This window comes from Gymnoscopelus microlampas, assembly GCF_963454915.1.
Source record: "Gymnoscopelus microlampas genome assembly, chromosome: 5".
NCBI classification, from domain to species: domain Eukaryota; kingdom Metazoa; phylum Chordata; class Actinopteri; order Myctophiformes; family Myctophidae; genus Gymnoscopelus; species Gymnoscopelus microlampas.
In genome coordinates this window covers 23,579,834-23,597,141 of record NC_139942.1, presented here as the reverse complement: position 1 = coordinate 23,597,141, position 17,308 = coordinate 23,579,834, and the positions used below count along the sequence as shown (strand labels likewise).

Genomic DNA, 17,308 nt, shown 5'->3' with positions numbered 1-17,308 from the left:
TGTACAAGCAGTAATGTAGCTTTAATTCTTAAATTCTTAATTCTGCAGGCTCTGGTTGTGTTCCAGACAGCAAATGCCAAAGCTGAAGGCTAGTACTTCACATATAGCAGATTACTCTGCCACCATGTTCTTCACTAGGCAAGAAATGTCTCCAGTGTTCACCAATAGCCCCACCTTGATCTGATATTTGACCTTCCCGGCAAAGTGCTGGATGACAAAGGTAGGCTCCATCTTTGTGGTCGACACAAAGAAGGGGCTATCTTGATGCTGCTGTTTAAACCTGTCCAACAGGGTGCCATCTTTAGCCTGAGGAAGGCTGAGGAAATGAGAAAAAATAAGCACAATATCACTTTCACCACATTTACAGATCCTTCTAAAAAATGTTGAGAAAAGTACATTTTCTTCCATAATATAATTCAAAAAGTGAAACTTTCATATATTCTGAATTGCGCATTAAGTGAAAAATGTTAAACCTTTTTTGTTTTAATCTTTATGATTATGGCATACAGCACATGCAAATAAAAAATCCATATGTTAAAATATTAGAATATTGCATAAGACCACTCAAAGAAAATACTTTTATGTCGACCATCTGAAAAGTATGTTAATCTATGCACTCAACACTTGGTCTGGGCTACTATACTATACATTTAGATCTATGGTTTAAAACATTACATGTTCCATGCTCTCGCGACCAACCAGAACAGTAGAATATCCGGCAATAATTTGGGATTATGGCAATGCTTGAAGGTTTTGGACCAACCAAGAGTGGCTTATACTAGCAGCTTGGTCAAGCTACAGTACAAAGCCACAACACTATGAATGCAGACCATTGTATTCTATTTTCTATTTAAATATTCATGCCTGCAGGGAAGAGTGGGGGATCTAAAAGTGTCTTATGTGGGTGTAGTCCTTCCACTTGCTACATAAATGCAAGTAAAGGAAGGGGGCAGAAGAGAGTCACTGCAGCCAGTGGAGGCACCACTCATACTACACATACTTGCTCTCCTCATCCAGCAGGTGGAACAGTCCAGTTGGTGTCTTGCTGATCAGCTCAATACAGCCCAAGTTGTCAGTGTAGTCTACATTATGCCAGGTGAGGTCTTCTGCCTGGTACTCTTCCTATGATGAAGAACGCAGACAGACTCTTCATCAGAATCAAGATTCACTTTATTCATCAGATAAAATGTAATGGAGGAGTTTCTCTGGCAGACACTGGTGCATATATATTATAGATGTATCAAAAACTCATATACTGTAATAACACAGTACAGACTGCCGGATGGTACATTGCATACATCTCTCTCTCTCGTTCTTCATCTTTGGCTATTGGCAAACAAAGAAATGGTACATTACCACTGTGGGTTGCCACACCTCCACCTATCTATGGTAGCAATGACTACTTGCAGTTTATAACCCCACCCCATCTCGATAATGGAAAGCTTCTCGATTTAATCTTAAAATGTAGCCATTCAGAAAAAGGTGTGAATGATATAGCTATCCAATGTGACTAATACTAGAGTGGGATGTCCTTTTAATGAGATAGGTCAGAAAGCCAACTCACCTGCTCATGTCTGAAGACATGCTGGTTAAAGTAATACTGTAGTTTATCGTTGGCATAGTTGATGCAGAACTGCTCAAAGATGTTTTCCTCAAAGTTCTCGAATCCAAAGATATCCAGGATGCCCACTGACAAACACTGGAATGAAACAGAAGAAAATCCTTTGACCAACCATAATAGTGACCATCGACACTCCCCAACAAGATAGATAGATCACATAGATAGATCACTGCCTTGTTAAGGCAATGATCCATGATCAGTTCTTGAAAGATATGTAGCCTTAGTTGATGGGAAAAGCGGCAATGCTGTAGGGTAACATTTCTATTCCATGCACTTTTCTATCATAGATAATTATGTTAATCTATAATCAGGGTAGTATGGCTATTTTGGGGATATAGAAACACGCCCACGGGCACGCCTCCACCCGCAAATAACGGTGTCGGCATAATGGAGAACGGGTATAGCAGGTGCGGAATAGCGTTTAGGAACAGCGGCAGCAACTTAACTTGTAAGGCTGCGGTCACACCGAACTTTAATTCTGCCTATGAGGGCGGATTCTGCCAATGCTTTACAATGGGAACAGAGCGTTTTTTTTGGGAGAAATCGGCAAATGGCAATAAACAGCTCTGTTCCCATTGAAAAGCGCATAGGTAAAATTCCAGTTCGGTGTGACCGCACCCTAAGCCAATAATTCTGCAGAATCCGCACAGCCACTAACTTCAAAAACCTAATTTAGGAGGCCATCTTCCTTTGAAAAGAAAATGCAGAATCTTCAAAGGTGGAAATCACGGCAGTTGATAGTGAACTTAAGTCTAGATCAGTTGTGCATCCTTATGCTTTAGAATGTTACTTACAGAGACAGACTCCTCCATGTCTCGTCTATTAAGCAGGGCGTGATTAATGTGCAGGACGATCCAATCAAACAGAGCGCTGTACAAAGACTTGGCCAAGGAGTCTCGCGCTGCAGTGATCTGTGGGTAACACAACAACAAATCAAATTTCTAAGTGCTATGAATATAAACTCTGGTCTCATCCCACACTGCCCCAGAGGAGCAAATTCATTCCATCAATGATTAAATTCAGTTTAACTAAGAATTCGTACCTGGTTTTGTGTGTATGGCATAGCTAGCGTTTCATCAGAAGAGCTCACTCTCGTCTTGGTCAAAGCTTCCACCAGCATCTCCCTTTTGACCTACAATACAGAGAAAAATATATAGTGTTGGGGAAAGCATAGTTCCATATGCTACAGTACCATTTACTTCACACACAAAAAAGAGGTTCACCAAAAGCAAAGCTACCGTAGAGGGAAATATACTGTAGTTTGATGAACTAAGTTAATGTAGTTGAGAAAATGCTGAAGTTCCTGTAATTAATTAAAATTAACTCCTTAACTAAAGACAACATTGGATTTCGATGAACTACCAGCACTACTAAAACCACTAGTTTAACTACAAGAAGTGAAACTACTTCCCATCATTGAATAGTACACACAGTACTGTGGACATCATATCAATCTATAGATCAACTAGATGATACAAGATCATGCAGCATGCAATAGTTTAATTAGAATACTTTTGATCATTAACACAGGATGTAAGCGTGGTGCTTTTTAATTCATGAAAGTACCTGCAGCAGGTCAGAGAGCGTGGACAGAACGTCATTAGGTCCAACCGCCAGGACCTGACCATCCTCTGTGGATGTGTACGTTACATTACCGATGTACAGAATGGCAGCTAGGACGGAGAATATCCTATATTTCACACACACACACACACACACACACACACACACACACACACACACACACACACACACACACACACACACACACACACACACACACACACACACACACACACACACACACACACACACACACACACTTATCATTCCCAGGTGTACAATGCATTACACTCATTCTAATGGCTTCAGCATTTAATTAGGGGAGGGAACTTCAGTAGGGAACAATGCGCTAGCATTCCCTAATACACACACCATGCCCTGAGGCAGTCAGGCTCACTGACATGCTTGCTGCATATTTCTCCTGTTTGACTTGACAAGCCCTGACCTGCTGCTGTCACCAACAGAGAGAGTAGGGAGAGGACTTCAAGGAGAAAGTTACATTTTATACAGTACATCGTTCTGCTACTTTTTGCAGGGTTGATTAAGCACAGCTCGTAGGAAATGGCAACACTGTGCAATGTGCTTGTAAACAATGTCCGACAATTGAACCGCAAGGATTGTTTTGGGGTCATGTGCATTGTATTACAACTGCGACAAGCAGGAAATGCAAACGATTTTTACCATGCGTTTCAACATTCTTGGACAACCAGATAAGGAGGGTGTTTACTGCATCATGATAGTTTGGGTATTGTCAAGCAGCTGTCAATCACCAAACATTGAATTAAACTGACTTGCAAACGTTTTACTGTGACATGATGACCACCCATGTGTTACTCAATGTTACTTAATCACTTGAATCCCAGCATCCATATTCTGGGGGGAAACATTAGCCAAACATAGCTGTCACAATAGCCGATCTACTAGCCAATCTACAACGCCTCGCGTTGCGAGCTATTTTTGGCAAAAAGATTTGGCGTGTTTATTTTGCATTGTTATATAGTGTTTGCCTAGTGATGAAGTTTGTTGTATGTGCTGTCTGTGTGGTTGCATGTTATAAAAACAACTTGAAAAGAAAAAATACGAAAAAGTACGTAACCAACTTAGGTCCAGTTTACTAAGTCTAGAGTGATTAAGTGGTTAAAACAAGTATTTGCAGATACTGTTCATCTGATACAATGTACATAGTTCATGAATATTTCACTCAATCTCCTGTAACCTTTTTTCTAAAGGAAATAGGTTTGAACCAGACATGCATCGTATCAATTCCTTTTCACATCAAAACCTGTACGCACTGTTTCTTGGTGGAGGCCAGGAAGCCAACCATCTCCATAGCTTGATGGAGCTTCTTGTACGCATGTCTGAGTTTCTCCTCATCTTCCAAGTGGAAGTCCTCCTGTGAGATGAGGACATAGCAGACGAGGGTGGAGAATTATTTTTATTGGCAGGAATGTTTGCACATATAAGGAATTTGTCTGTGAGGTTGGTGCATTACAAAGCAACAGTGAAAGCAACAGTATAGAAACGTTTACAAATTATTTTCAATGATTTAATCATCATATTATAAAAGTTATAAACAACAACTATATACAATATAAAATGTATGTACTACGGTATAGCAACATAGGTAGATGAATAAATATTAATTATTCCACAAGATGAAAGTGTACACAATTTAATACTTTACTTTACTAATGGGTGTCTTTCAGAAGTATCAGAAGCATAGAGATAGATTAATGGATGCAATTTATACTTTGAAAACAGATGGTAAAAGAGGTTGAGAGATGGTAAAGACCATTGTTTTTTTTCATGTCAAGGACACCTAAATTGATATATATTTGGCCACAGACCCTCATCTGAAAAGGTTTTGTAGAGACGCCATAAGAGAAGATTTGTGTTGATCTTTCAAAATGTTTGAAAATTGCAGATCTACAAGCCCGCGACACGTCGTATTTTGAGCTTATAGTCTGTATTTTCCAATAGCCTAAGTATAAAATAGGGTTAAAGTGGTTAAACAGATTTTTGATGCTATATTGTTAGGTTAAAACAAAACATTTTGTTAAAAGGTTAAAGCACTATATTCTGATAGTAATCATTGCTATAGTGTTTGTTCAGTAACAAGGGTCTCCCTGTCTCTCCAGCTCTTTAATAAACAGAAAACAAGTTCAGAGATGGTACAGAAGGGGGTCTGTCCTGGGATGCCAGAATGCAGCAGAAGGGATGTTTACAGTAGACGGGAAAATGACTTGTGAGGATCAAGTGTACCTCCTTGAGGTAGAAGTAGTCTTGTGGCTGTAGAAGCTGAAGCTCCTTGCGTTCCTCTTTGGATGCACCCGCCAGCATATAGTAGAACACATGGAAGTTGCTACATGTCAGAGGTCACAGAGGGGGACAAGTGGTCAATCAGGGCTTGGATGTCAGAAATGTCATCCACTCATCTCACTGAGATGAGGATATCATGCGATCAACTCATATTTCTGGATAGCGTGATATGAAGTTGACTGTGGAACCACTGCTATCCATGCAGGACGCGCTCATTATACTAGTTCAAGTTCATAAGAGTGACGTAAGCATGAAAATAATTAATTGCCACAATGGGTGCTTTGATTCTGGAGAATGTATGAGTATGAAAAAGTAACGGTATCTTGAATTACGAAGCTGATACATGTTTTTTTTAATGATCAGCAGATAACTACAGTACAAATGGGTTTATGGGTTAGTTGTCTTTGTTTACCTCTTATTCTGAATTCTGCAGACCAGGCGACACTTTTCTAGCAGATACTTCTCAATCACTGCCCTGTGAAAACACAGAAACAGGAGAAAGACAAGATACACCGTGTCATTAATAGATAAAACCCTGATCTAGTTTTTGGTAAAGTGAGATTCAACAGAATCAACAAAAATACAAAATATGACAGGGAAAAGTACTATGAAGTATGAAGCACTGAGTAGTTATCCATTATTGGTAGAAAGTAGGCCAATGTAAGCTTGAGCTTGAGATCATGCTGAATTAAACAAAATAATCAAACTACAATTACTAATCAATCAACCAAAACTAGTAAGAGTTTAGGGGGAGAGCAGTTGTTGTTATTCACAATGCTTCTTGATGGGTAGGTCCAAAGGCAGGCGTCTCTATGGGTTTGATTTGGAAAGAAAAATAAAAAACAGTGCCTCACCCTCTGACAACACCACTCTCAAGATAGTTGACTTGGATGAACTTCCCAAAGCGGCTTGAGTTGTCGTTCTTTGCAGTCCTGGCATTGCCAAAGGCCTGTTTATAACATAAGGAACATTATTTCACAGCAGAATAAGCAGTCACATTTGCAAGTAGGTTCCTTAAATTCTTGTCAGACTGAACTAAACATCGTAAAATATCTGCTTCAACGGAGATGATTAAATAAACTATTTCTGGTGGTGGATGGTTATGGGCTTTGCCTGCCAGAGAAATCTAACAAGGGTGACATGTGCTGTGAGGATCAGTTCAGGATCAGTCGAACTGTGAACCAATTTTGTATACCGTATGCAAAGTTACGTTCATATGGATGATGCTGCCATAACTGTTGGAGGGAACCAGCCATAATCATAACGGACCAGGTGTTGGAAGAGGACAGCCTCGTACACTGACATCACTGCTGCTTGTCCAGGGGTTGACACTAAGGTCTCAAAAGCCCTTGGTCATAGTTTTCCCAAAGGGCATGTGTTCACTTGCCCAAAAAATAAAATTGGCTGTTGTTTTAACATTATTTTATTTATTAGCACACTTATTATCTCCGCCAGGTCAAAGGTATTGTGTGTTCACCCCACCCCAACGTCTGTCTGTCTGCCACTTATCTCGCAAACTACTACACCGATCAATTGATCTCTAGCAATTCTTTAATGTTGCTTAATCAGTCTGAAACTTTAAAACATGAACAGCTGCTCTCCCTTTTGTTTTACAACAAGAATAGTAATGAAATGTAACAAAAGATGTTTCATTATCACTAATGTCTGGCCAGTCATCTGTCCAAGATTTTATTGTGTTTTAATACCTGGAGCATAAGGTGAGAAAAGGCAGGCAATGGTTTGAATAGCTGTCCATGTGGCACATTGATGCCACAGCTTTTAAGTTTCTTCCTATAGAAGCCAGAGATGTCTAAGTCTGTAACGACACATTTCACACACGCAAACATGCAGTATGTCCGTAATCAGTGATGTCTGGAGAAGTGGGTATACAATACTCACTTCTCCAAATAGAAATGATCATACCGGCAGGCCAACTTTAAGTGTACTAAAAAATTACACATTGTCAACTAGCTTCTTATAAGTATTTCATGTAGTGATTGCAAAGTCATTTGACTTCTTCTTATGCTTTACTTCAGACAGGAAGTAAAGCTCACCAGGCCGGATTCGAACCGGGGTCAAGTGCAAAAGAAAATCTTATTTATGTGGCATGCGCTCGTAGTCAGTGAGTCACCGAGGCAAACCAGGACAGTGGGTTTCTTTTTTTACTTAAGGAATGTATCATTCTGAATGACCAACCAAGCAGAGAGAACTCAGCCACTGTTCATGTTAACATCATTACTTTATTGGCTGTTTTTTAATGGAAAGCTTGCATTTATTCACATTTGATTGGATTTGCCACACATTTCACGTGCTCTGCCTTGATCTAAAAAGATTTGTTTAACCAATACCTTGACAAATTTCAATAATCAATAGATAAGTCTGACATAATCTGTAGAGTGAAACGTCTAGCATAAAAGTATTTTATATTTGTCTTGAGGTATGATAATATACTTTTTGTATACTGTATTTTGATGTTACATTGTCACCAGCACAGAAACATAGAGATATTATTAAAATGACAAAAAATAGCAGAGCTATGATGATGATGAAAAAGTATATCATCATCATCATTATACTCCTGCTTCAAAGTAGTGGAACAAATGTGCTACCTTTGTTACTGTATGTTAGCATCCTTTCCTTGTTAATTTGCCTCAAATGTGATGTATTTCCAAACTGCCCTTGTGCAGTTTTCTGGCTTTTCTGAACAAAAGTTATACCAAATCATGCTAGAGTGAGATGGAAAGAAGCTCAATCATTAAACTTCTGTCCAGAGCATCATATATCAGCCACTCAAAACCTCTTGAGGCTCAGGGCCCTTTCTTGCACGCCAATACGCAGCGCCTTATGCCTAAACCTATAACATTTTGAAAAACATTTTAAAATTGTGAAAATGGACAATCTACTAGCTCACAACATGTCGATGTAGATCCGCTATTTTCACTATTTTAAAATGTTTTTCAAAATAGTAATTAAAAAAAGCATAATAAGCTTAAAGGTGTAGTGAAATGAAAAATATGTTTTTCACACTTTTAGAGCATATCCGTGGTCATCATATGGGCACACCTAACAATAGATGCCCAAAAAAATGAAAAAAACCCATTTTTGTGTATTTTTATATCTAAAGCCCCTAAAAAGCCAATCTTAATTACTTCCTGTAAACGAAAACGTGCTGCGTGATGACATCAGACAGCCTTCATGAATATAAAAGAATCTTGATTACGTGCACCTGTTTGATTCCCATAGCTGCACGTTCTTCAAACACAGCTGATTTTAATTACAGAGATACTCCGTTTTGAATCTCATTGAAGATGAGTGTATTACTCATTTTAAACTTCATCTGCACACTAAAATATGTATCTGAAAACATTATAGGTTAGAACTAAGCCAGGTAGTAGCAAACGCGCTTCACTGGCCGTCTCTCTCTCACTTGTAAACAAACACTAGCCGTGTTGCCCACGGCTGAAGTGATTGAGATCCAACGTCCCATAGCCTGAAGGGATGGGACCTTCTGATTGGTTTAGAGTCGTTGAGCCGGCGTTTCAGGCTGAACCTTCAAAATAAAATGACCGAAAATGTCACTTCAGTGCGTCTTTAAGCATAAGGGATAGGGCCCTCAGTCTGCACACTATAACACTGTGACATCTATTGTCTAGTGTGAGAAAGGCAAGTAAGGAGAGCTGAGTGCAGCAGTTCTGAGCAGAGCACAAGGATGTTCGGTGTTTATGGACAGTAAACAAAATAAGGTTGCTTCCCAGTCTCTAAAAACAGTCAAAAAAGAAAAGAGACAAACCCTGTAAAAACCCACTTGCTTATTTCGGCAACGAAAAAGCATATGATAAAAAAGACAAAAATAAAAAGTATGTGCCCCAGGGCCAGGCAATCATTAGTGTCAATAATATCTATTGGATATCCCACAAGGGCGTGAGTGCTTAGTAGTTTTATGCCAGTAACACTGAATGGTATCATTTGGATGATTACACAGTGAGATAGGCAATGACATCAAGCCAGGAGATATATTTAACAGGTATGCACATTCTTGTTCTACTGGCCATGTACTGAAATTGTTGGCATTCATTGTGAATGCGAGAAATCAACACCAGCCGCTGAGAGAGAAAAGTGAAACCTCAACATTCCCTTCCCAACATGCAGTGTTGTGTACTAGTGATACATTTGAGATGTAAACAATGGCAACCTGACAACAAAACACTCCACCCACACCCATTTTTTTGAGCAGGGTGGAGCATATCTTAGGATTCCCCGGGGGTGGGGGGGGGGGGGGGGGGGGGGGGTCGAAAATTAGAGAGAAATGTACATCTTCCCAAAGTAAGCCCATGTTAGTAGCATCTGTTTTCTACCATTCCATCCAGTGTGGGCTGTACTCTCGGGGTCCTGTCCTAACAGGCCAAAACTATGCATACGCATGTTACGCAGTCAACAGCCAGTCAGCATACTGATCCTATCACTGTCTGGCAGGTATTGGAATGTTCCTCCCACTGAGCCACTGTCGTAAGCAAGCCTGGTTTCCATTTTCCACCATATGTATCAAAAATTGTTAGAGGTGAAGCAGAACGGGGCCACAGGGAGGATAACGGAGCTAGCGGGTGGCCAATGGGAGGGGAAGGAGGAGAAGGACTAGAGAGAAAGACAGAGGTGAAGGGGAAACAGAAAGGGGGAACAGAAAGTATCAGTTTGAGAGGACACATGAAGAAAAGCAGAAGGAAGTACAGAGAAAGAGATGGAGAGAGCAGTACAGAGAGAGACAAACACACATGAGATTTTTTTTTTAAAGAGACAGATTGGAGAAAGGAGTTTATTTGCAGGTGATTCTGTAGGATTGCCAAGTGACTGTGCTGAACCTGTTCTGACATGTTGCCGTTTCTCTGCTCTCTACAGTTTCTCTACTCTTGTGTGGAGGTGGTGTTCCCTCCTAGCCAACGCCCTGCTGCACATTCCCGCCTCTGGAGCTCCGCGTTTAGCTTCCCTCAGCCTAACTCGTCCCTGCGTACAAAAACCAGCCAACCAGAGTCCATAGCCACTATAACCGGACCAAGATGCCGCCCAGCTATTGTCTTCTTTTCCTGGTTTTTCAATCGCAGCATAAACAAGACACTTGCTGCAGTGATTGCCACATGTCTTAAATTAGAGTACTGATTCATTACACAGTGCACTGAGTTTAGACATGTGGCAACGGTCACATGTCTAATGTATTCGACTCAAATGGTTCCAGTTAGGATTTTACAGTGGCCATTTTTCAGTGCATGTAATTTAACATCATGCATCACACATTTCAGTTATTTATTTCATTTCCATTACTGGCCACATTACGAAACTTGTTCTGTGACTGCTTAAACTCTGTTATACAAATTGACAATGTTTTTTGGTTCATTTAATTCCTCATTTTGTAAGAAAAATGCCTCACCATTGTGATTTAAGATACAAAAAAGGCTAAACAAATAGGCTTAAGATGTAGTGTTCTGAGGACAGCAGAGTACAGTAATTCTGCAAAACAGCTAAAACAGAGCATCAAAACCTCTGAAGACAGATTAGACCATCAACAGATCCTTTGCCTGACAACAGTCCTTTACCCCCATCCAATATCGACATCCTGCTGCCTCTTCAGCAGAGTTTATTATTGAACTGTCCTGCTGCTGGCTACACTTGAGGCTAATTGCAATGCCACACAAACCACTTATCTTCAATGTACCCCATTTCCTATTCATTTAATAAATAACCCAAGACAATAAGCCCATCCATCTCCTCCAGCTATGCTAATCTTGAATCATTTCCACGCTGACTGGGGAGGAGCTAAAACAAGGAGCCAGTGAGACCGGTCGGTGGTACGATAGCTGATGGTTATTCAGACAAACCAGTCAGACTTGTTCACATCGACAGAAAGCGTCCAAAGCATGTCTCTCTCTCCGAAGGAGGCGAGACCATCAGAAAGGGGCGTGTAATCAGTGAGGCCACAAAGTACTTGTGTAAAAGGTTAGGACAGATAGGCTGTTGGAATCCTGCTCTCTTCTTTGAAATATAGTGCTGCACAATTGAATACCAGCCTAATGATTTATGCTCACAGCAAATCTGTAGTGTTACTTTCACTCTGATGAGTTCCTATTTTACACTCCCAGAGTTATGTTCACAGTCCGTATTTTACTGTGCAGGGTTTGGTTGATACCAAACTCCTATTGGGAGCGGGATGCCACCTCCACATGTGTCACATCGCAATGCGTTATGAGCTTGCAGATTGGCTATTATTGCTATTTTGTAAGCCACCATTGTATAATGACGTTTTTTCATTGTCGATTCAAAATATATTTATATATACACACACACTTATACAGTACACATATATAAACTGCTTCTCCATTATTCAATTAACCTACATGAGTAAGATTAATTCAGTTATTCGTTCTAAATGTCAGTTTCTGTACATTTTCAGTTAATTGCCCAGCCGTATATGTACGTACCCTTTACTAGGTCTTTATCAGGATCTGATTCAGATCCTGTGACCTAAACAGTGGCCCCAACAACAATAAGGCACTAAGGCAAGGCAGAGGGGTGTGTAACCAAAATCACTGTAATTTTCTTAAGAACAGAGCGTGCTGGCATTTCTCTGAGAAATGGGTTGGCCTATATTTTTGTCCATAACATTCAAACACATACTGATGTTGGAAAAGGATTCCTGAATACTAAATGCAGAAAAGAAACCTACTGCAGTAGGCAAGTGGTTAACCCTGTTAGTCATTGACAGATTTAACACAATGTTGATGTGATAACCAGACCGTCTGCTGACAGACCGTGTGAAACTGAAACAGCAGTGTTACATTGTCAGTACAAACACAGAGCATTATTACTTATTTTTGACAGTTAAAATTAACATTTTAAGAGAAATAAGTTATCAACTGTACCACTCAATTGGTAGGCCCTCCTGATGGTAAAGGATGAATCTATATAGCGCCTTGCATTATCCAAAGTGCTATGCACTGTGCCAACTTGCTCATCAGCACTTTAGTGGTTAAGTGTCTTGCTCAAGGACACTTCGACACCAACCTAGGGTGAGGGGGGGATCAAACCATGAACCTTCCGATTCCCAAGCCACTCTACCTCCTGAGCCACTGCACTACAGCCCCCCCCCCCTCTCTCATCAATCATTCAGTATCCATTCACTACTGGCTAATAGACTGATCTTCTAATAGTGCTCAGTCACAAAGTACAGTAGCTGCGCTAATGAGCAGCATACTGAACAACAGATGCATTCCTCTCCCTCCATTTGTTGCTTCTTCCTTCCTCAGCGTTGACACTAGTTTTCCTGATTTATTGTCTATTACATTTGGAAAAAGAGACATTCTAAAATCATTTTTTATGTTAATGTATACTATGACCATTTATTTAAAACCCCTATAGACTTGAAGTGGAAAAACAACAACATGCATTGTGTACTGTACTTGTCTCTGTGCAGTCTTTATGGATTATGTAGATAGATAGGGCTTTATTGCTGGAGGTGTAGACAGTAATGCTGAATGTGCATTTCCTGTATGTGTGGGTGGTTGCCACTGCATCAGTATAATGTGTTGTTCTACATAACAAGACACTAAAATTGGAAACAACAATGATATCAGATTATAAAAGGGACTTCTGTAAGACAGCCTTCCCCACCGATAGACATCAAATTCCCCCCCATAAGCCTTGCGTAGGTGTAGCCAAGCAGGCTAGTGCCAAATCACCAAATTAGTAAAACCATGATTCTGTGTATTGGATGTCAGCTTTTTGATTTGAGTGACTCTTTGCAGGATGCAGAAACAGCAGCTGATTGGTACTTAAATTAAACCCAGTAAGCTCACACTGTAACCCTCACACAGGATGTAATCCTATCATACAGTATAATGTACATACTTAAATGTAATATCACATAGACATATTGAACAAGTGAATTCTTGTGAGAGTTATGATCCCTTATTGATAGGTATGTTGTAAGTCCACTTCAGTCACAAATGGAAGATGTTGATAAATATTTCAAATAATAAGAAGCAGAAAGGTAGCCCTACACATTTTGAAAAACTCAGTGTCTGACTGACAAATGAACAGCAAACACAAAACCAAGCTCTAAAGAAAGGTCCAATAAACAGAGATGCGACCTTCAATTTCTTATCATCGCTGCACAGTCGCAGATATGGGACTGCTGTAAACTGACATCGTCACACAATGGTTCAGTGTTTTAGCATGTGGCTAGTCCCACTCCCAATATGCCATTCTCCCTTCCTGTTTTCTGTCTGTATGGGTAAGACCACCCAGTCAAAAACAAGTTTGCAGAACATGACTTAATACCCTAACAATTTGTGCCATGAGGTGGCTGGAGCATACAGTATGTACAGTATACAGCCAACTTAGCTTTAGACCCTCTTATTTCACTAAAGGTCTAACTATGAGGTAGACTATGTTATGAATGCTTGCCAGTAAGCAAGGCAATATTTCACTGCCAAACATCAGCATGGCAAAACATTGTCTACATTTCTAAAGGGCCTTTATTCAAAGTTTTTTTTAAATGGGGTACCAGCATTCACTGACACAAACCACCAATGGCTGAGGCAACTATGCAAGGAACCGCCCTCATAGGGAGCAGTTAGGGGTTAAGTGTCAGTGACATGAAGCCAGGAGGAATCAGGGATCCAAACAGGAACTTTCCAGCTCCCAATTGGCCGCTCTACCTTCAGAGCCACTGCTGTCCTTCTAGTACAGAAAACGCCCAGAAAGATTTAACAGTGCACTTACAAGTAGCCAGTTCTGTGTGACCTACCTCTAGTACCGGGCCTGCACCCAGAATGGTCCTTTCCACCCCACTACAGTAGCGCTGCTGGCTGAGGGCAGTCAGGCAGTGGATGAGATAGCTGGTGCTTTCGGTCTTGCCTGAGCCACTCTCCCCCGTTATGACAATACACTGGCTGACATGCTTGTGTAGCATGGTATGGTAGGCAGCGTCCGCTATGGCAAATATATGAGGACTCAGTTTGCCTAGCGGTTGCTTCTCATACATCTTGACGTATTTGGGGTTGTAGTAGCCGGGCAGGCACTTGTAAGGGTTGACTGCGATGAGAATGCCACCGGCGTACGTGTAGATCTTGCGTTTGTAGAAGCGCTGGCGCAAGGCTTCTACGATGCTGTCATCGGTCAAGGTGGGGAGGGTGCAGAGGTCGTCGCATTCCTCCTCTCCACTCTTTTGCACCTGGGTGCCTCCATCGCAGACCTGTCTCTGGAGGATGAAATAGTACCCCTGGTGCTGCGGGTGTGGTTTCTGGGCCGTTGGGGGCCACAGGAGGACTTTTTCCACGGGGCGGTCCCCATCCTCCAGGACCACCGCCTGCCCTCCACTCTCCCTGAGCTCCAGCAAGCTGTAAGTCTGACTCATATCCATACCCAGGGCGGCTCCTGCATTCTGGATGACACTGAATGCAGTTTCCCCAGTCTTGGCCTGTATGGTGCAGCAAGGGGCTGTGTCCTGGGACAGCCCGAAGTAGATCTGTAGAACATACTGTCCATTCTGTCCCTTCTGTCCATCTGTAGTGCTCATCCTGACATGCACAGAAAGACCTCAGCATACCTCATTGCCCAAGCGTCCACTAAGCAACAATAAGGAGAGAGTGATTTGTATGAGAAATAATGTCAACTTTCAATACAATAATAGTAAATAAATATATAAATGAATTAATTGATTAATTAGTAAAAAAAACAAATACAAATGATAGCCTAATCCAATATGAAGCAGCTGATATACTTTAATTCCTTACTAGCCGCAGAATGACTGATATTCCATAGACTGCATGTTTTCCAAATGGAATACAGTAGCCTACATACAGTATATGGTATATCACCACAGTACTTTTAAAATAAGGGCGAGTCATGAAAAGTAGGCTAATATACACTTGAGCATACATGCTTATAAAGTGATACTAAGATACTGTACTGTTGTTCTAATGTCTTACTAAATAAAGTACATCAATCGTCTTACTAAATAAAGTACATCAATCAATCAATAAATACTGTACCAGAACAAGAAAATAACCCCTAAAGAAACGTTTAACTTCCATTTAGCGTCATTGGCACTAATACATAACCATAATGACCATAGGTTTCCTCAATTTTCCCATAATTCCCAATAATTCCCCACGAAACACCCTTATGACATAACTTAACAAACACGAGAAGAAGACAGACAGCCAAAGCCATAACATTATTACTCACCTTCCTAAGTAGAGAATTCATTTCACAACATTAAGACTTTCTTCACAACAACAACAAGGAAGACTTGTTGTAGGCAACAACTCCTCGGTGCTCATGCAGCACTAACTTGGAAAACACGTTCACCTGTGCTTCCGAAAAGGTGAGCACTAGCAGACTGTAATAAGTTGATATATTATTCCTAAATTGCGTAAAACTACTCTAATATAATAACTCTATACGTTTATATATATTATATTATAAATCTCAGTAAGAGCCTCCTTCATGAGATTTCCTCGAGGACGTCCTGCTCGAATGGTTTTTACTTCCTAGATTTCTCCACACACGCACCCGTCGACTGACGAGGTGGATAAACGTGGATGTGACCCAGTGGTGGAAAGTAACCAAGTACATTTACTCAAGTGCTGTACTTAAGTACGATTGAGGTGAGGTATTTTTTTTTTACTTCACTGGAGTATTTCCAATTTTCAGTACTTTTACTTCTACTCTACTACATCCCAGAGGCAAATGCTGTACTTTTTAGTCCACTGCAATACTTTTAAAACTTTATAGTTACTAGTTACTTTGTAGATTTGATTATTATTACAAAACATACATCAACCACATTTTGCAATTTGAAAATAGCAGATCTACGAGCTTGTAGAGATCGGCTATTTTCAAAGGATTTTTTTGATACATTTTTTAACTTGTGAAACGGGACATTCTGCATAATGAGTGCTTTCTACTTACTGTAAGTACATTTTGATACCAATGCTTTTGTACTTTTACTGAAGTAAATTTTGAATTCCGGACTTTTACTTTTACGTAACAGAGTATTCCTACATTGCAGTATTGATTGACTTTTAATTAAGTACACTTTCTTCTATCACTGCATGACCCTTCATTGATCACACAGCTGATGAGCTACTGTAATAACACCAAAAGCACTTTATAATGGAGGGAAAGTACTCTCTAGAGTGGAGAACAAACTCTTTTACAGGGCTTAATTAAAAGAAGGCGAATAAAGTGCATAATTAGCGTTTTGATTTTACTTCAACGAGTGAACAAGTTGACACTTTATTTTAATGAGGATCTATTAGGCTAATAGTGAGCTTTGACCGACCCCTTGTGGGATTTTGAGATATTACCACACTCCTAGTCCTAATGGTATTTGTAAGTACAAGCTAAGGGACCCCCATAAGAGAAGATGTCTCTATTATATACATACATTTTTTCAAGATTGTCAAAAATAGCAGATCTACTAGATCGGATAATTTTGATTAGCCGAAGTATTTGGTTAAAGTGGTTAATCTGATTGGGGTAAGTGATATTTCAGGGGTCTCCCCATCTCTCCAGCTCTTCTTTTTTTGAGGTTCTGCCACTTTTGTCCAATCATGAGAGAGTAGGCTACCATATCAGCATCAATTCTATAGTGTTTCTGTACAAATTGTGTCTGCTGATTTATTTGTGCCATATCCTGTATGAGTTCTCTCTCCTGATTGGATAAAAATGGTATCCTGACCTGAGACAGTTAAGACTGTTACTGAACAAATACTCTAATCTTTGACAAGATCTTTGCTCTCAGAATATAGA

The 17,308-nt window shown here is 40.3% G+C and overlaps 1 protein-coding gene across 3 annotated transcripts in view; it reads right to left on the bottom strand.

Annotated features, from left to right (window-relative positions):
- The window catches only part of LOC311045567 (myosin IXb), a 34,023-nt gene extending 17,941 nt beyond the window's left edge, over window positions 1-16,082 (bottom strand). For all 3 annotated transcript variants that reach the window (XM_084057491.1, XM_084057492.1, XM_084057493.1), the window contains exons 1-12: window positions 15,740-16,082; window positions 14,298-15,117; window positions 6,358-6,452; window positions 5,916-5,978; window positions 5,447-5,546; window positions 4,477-4,577; window positions 3,188-3,311; window positions 2,664-2,753; window positions 2,416-2,532; window positions 1,565-1,699; window positions 1,001-1,122; window positions 175-316 (exon numbers count right to left, since the gene is read on the bottom strand). In XM_084057491.1, the coding sequence (XP_083913617.1) occupies window positions 175-316; window positions 1,001-1,122; window positions 1,565-1,699; window positions 2,416-2,532; window positions 2,664-2,753; window positions 3,188-3,311; window positions 4,477-4,577; window positions 5,447-5,546; window positions 5,916-5,978; window positions 6,358-6,452; window positions 14,298-15,068 (1,860 nt within the window). In that variant the 5' untranslated portion in view covers window positions 15,069-15,117; window positions 15,740-16,082. The remainder of the gene's footprint in view (window positions 1-174; window positions 317-1,000; window positions 1,123-1,564; window positions 1,700-2,415; window positions 2,533-2,663; window positions 2,754-3,187; window positions 3,312-4,476; window positions 4,578-5,446; window positions 5,547-5,915; window positions 5,979-6,357; window positions 6,453-14,297; window positions 15,118-15,739) is intronic.
- Window positions 16,083-17,308: the final 1,226 nt, after the last annotated feature.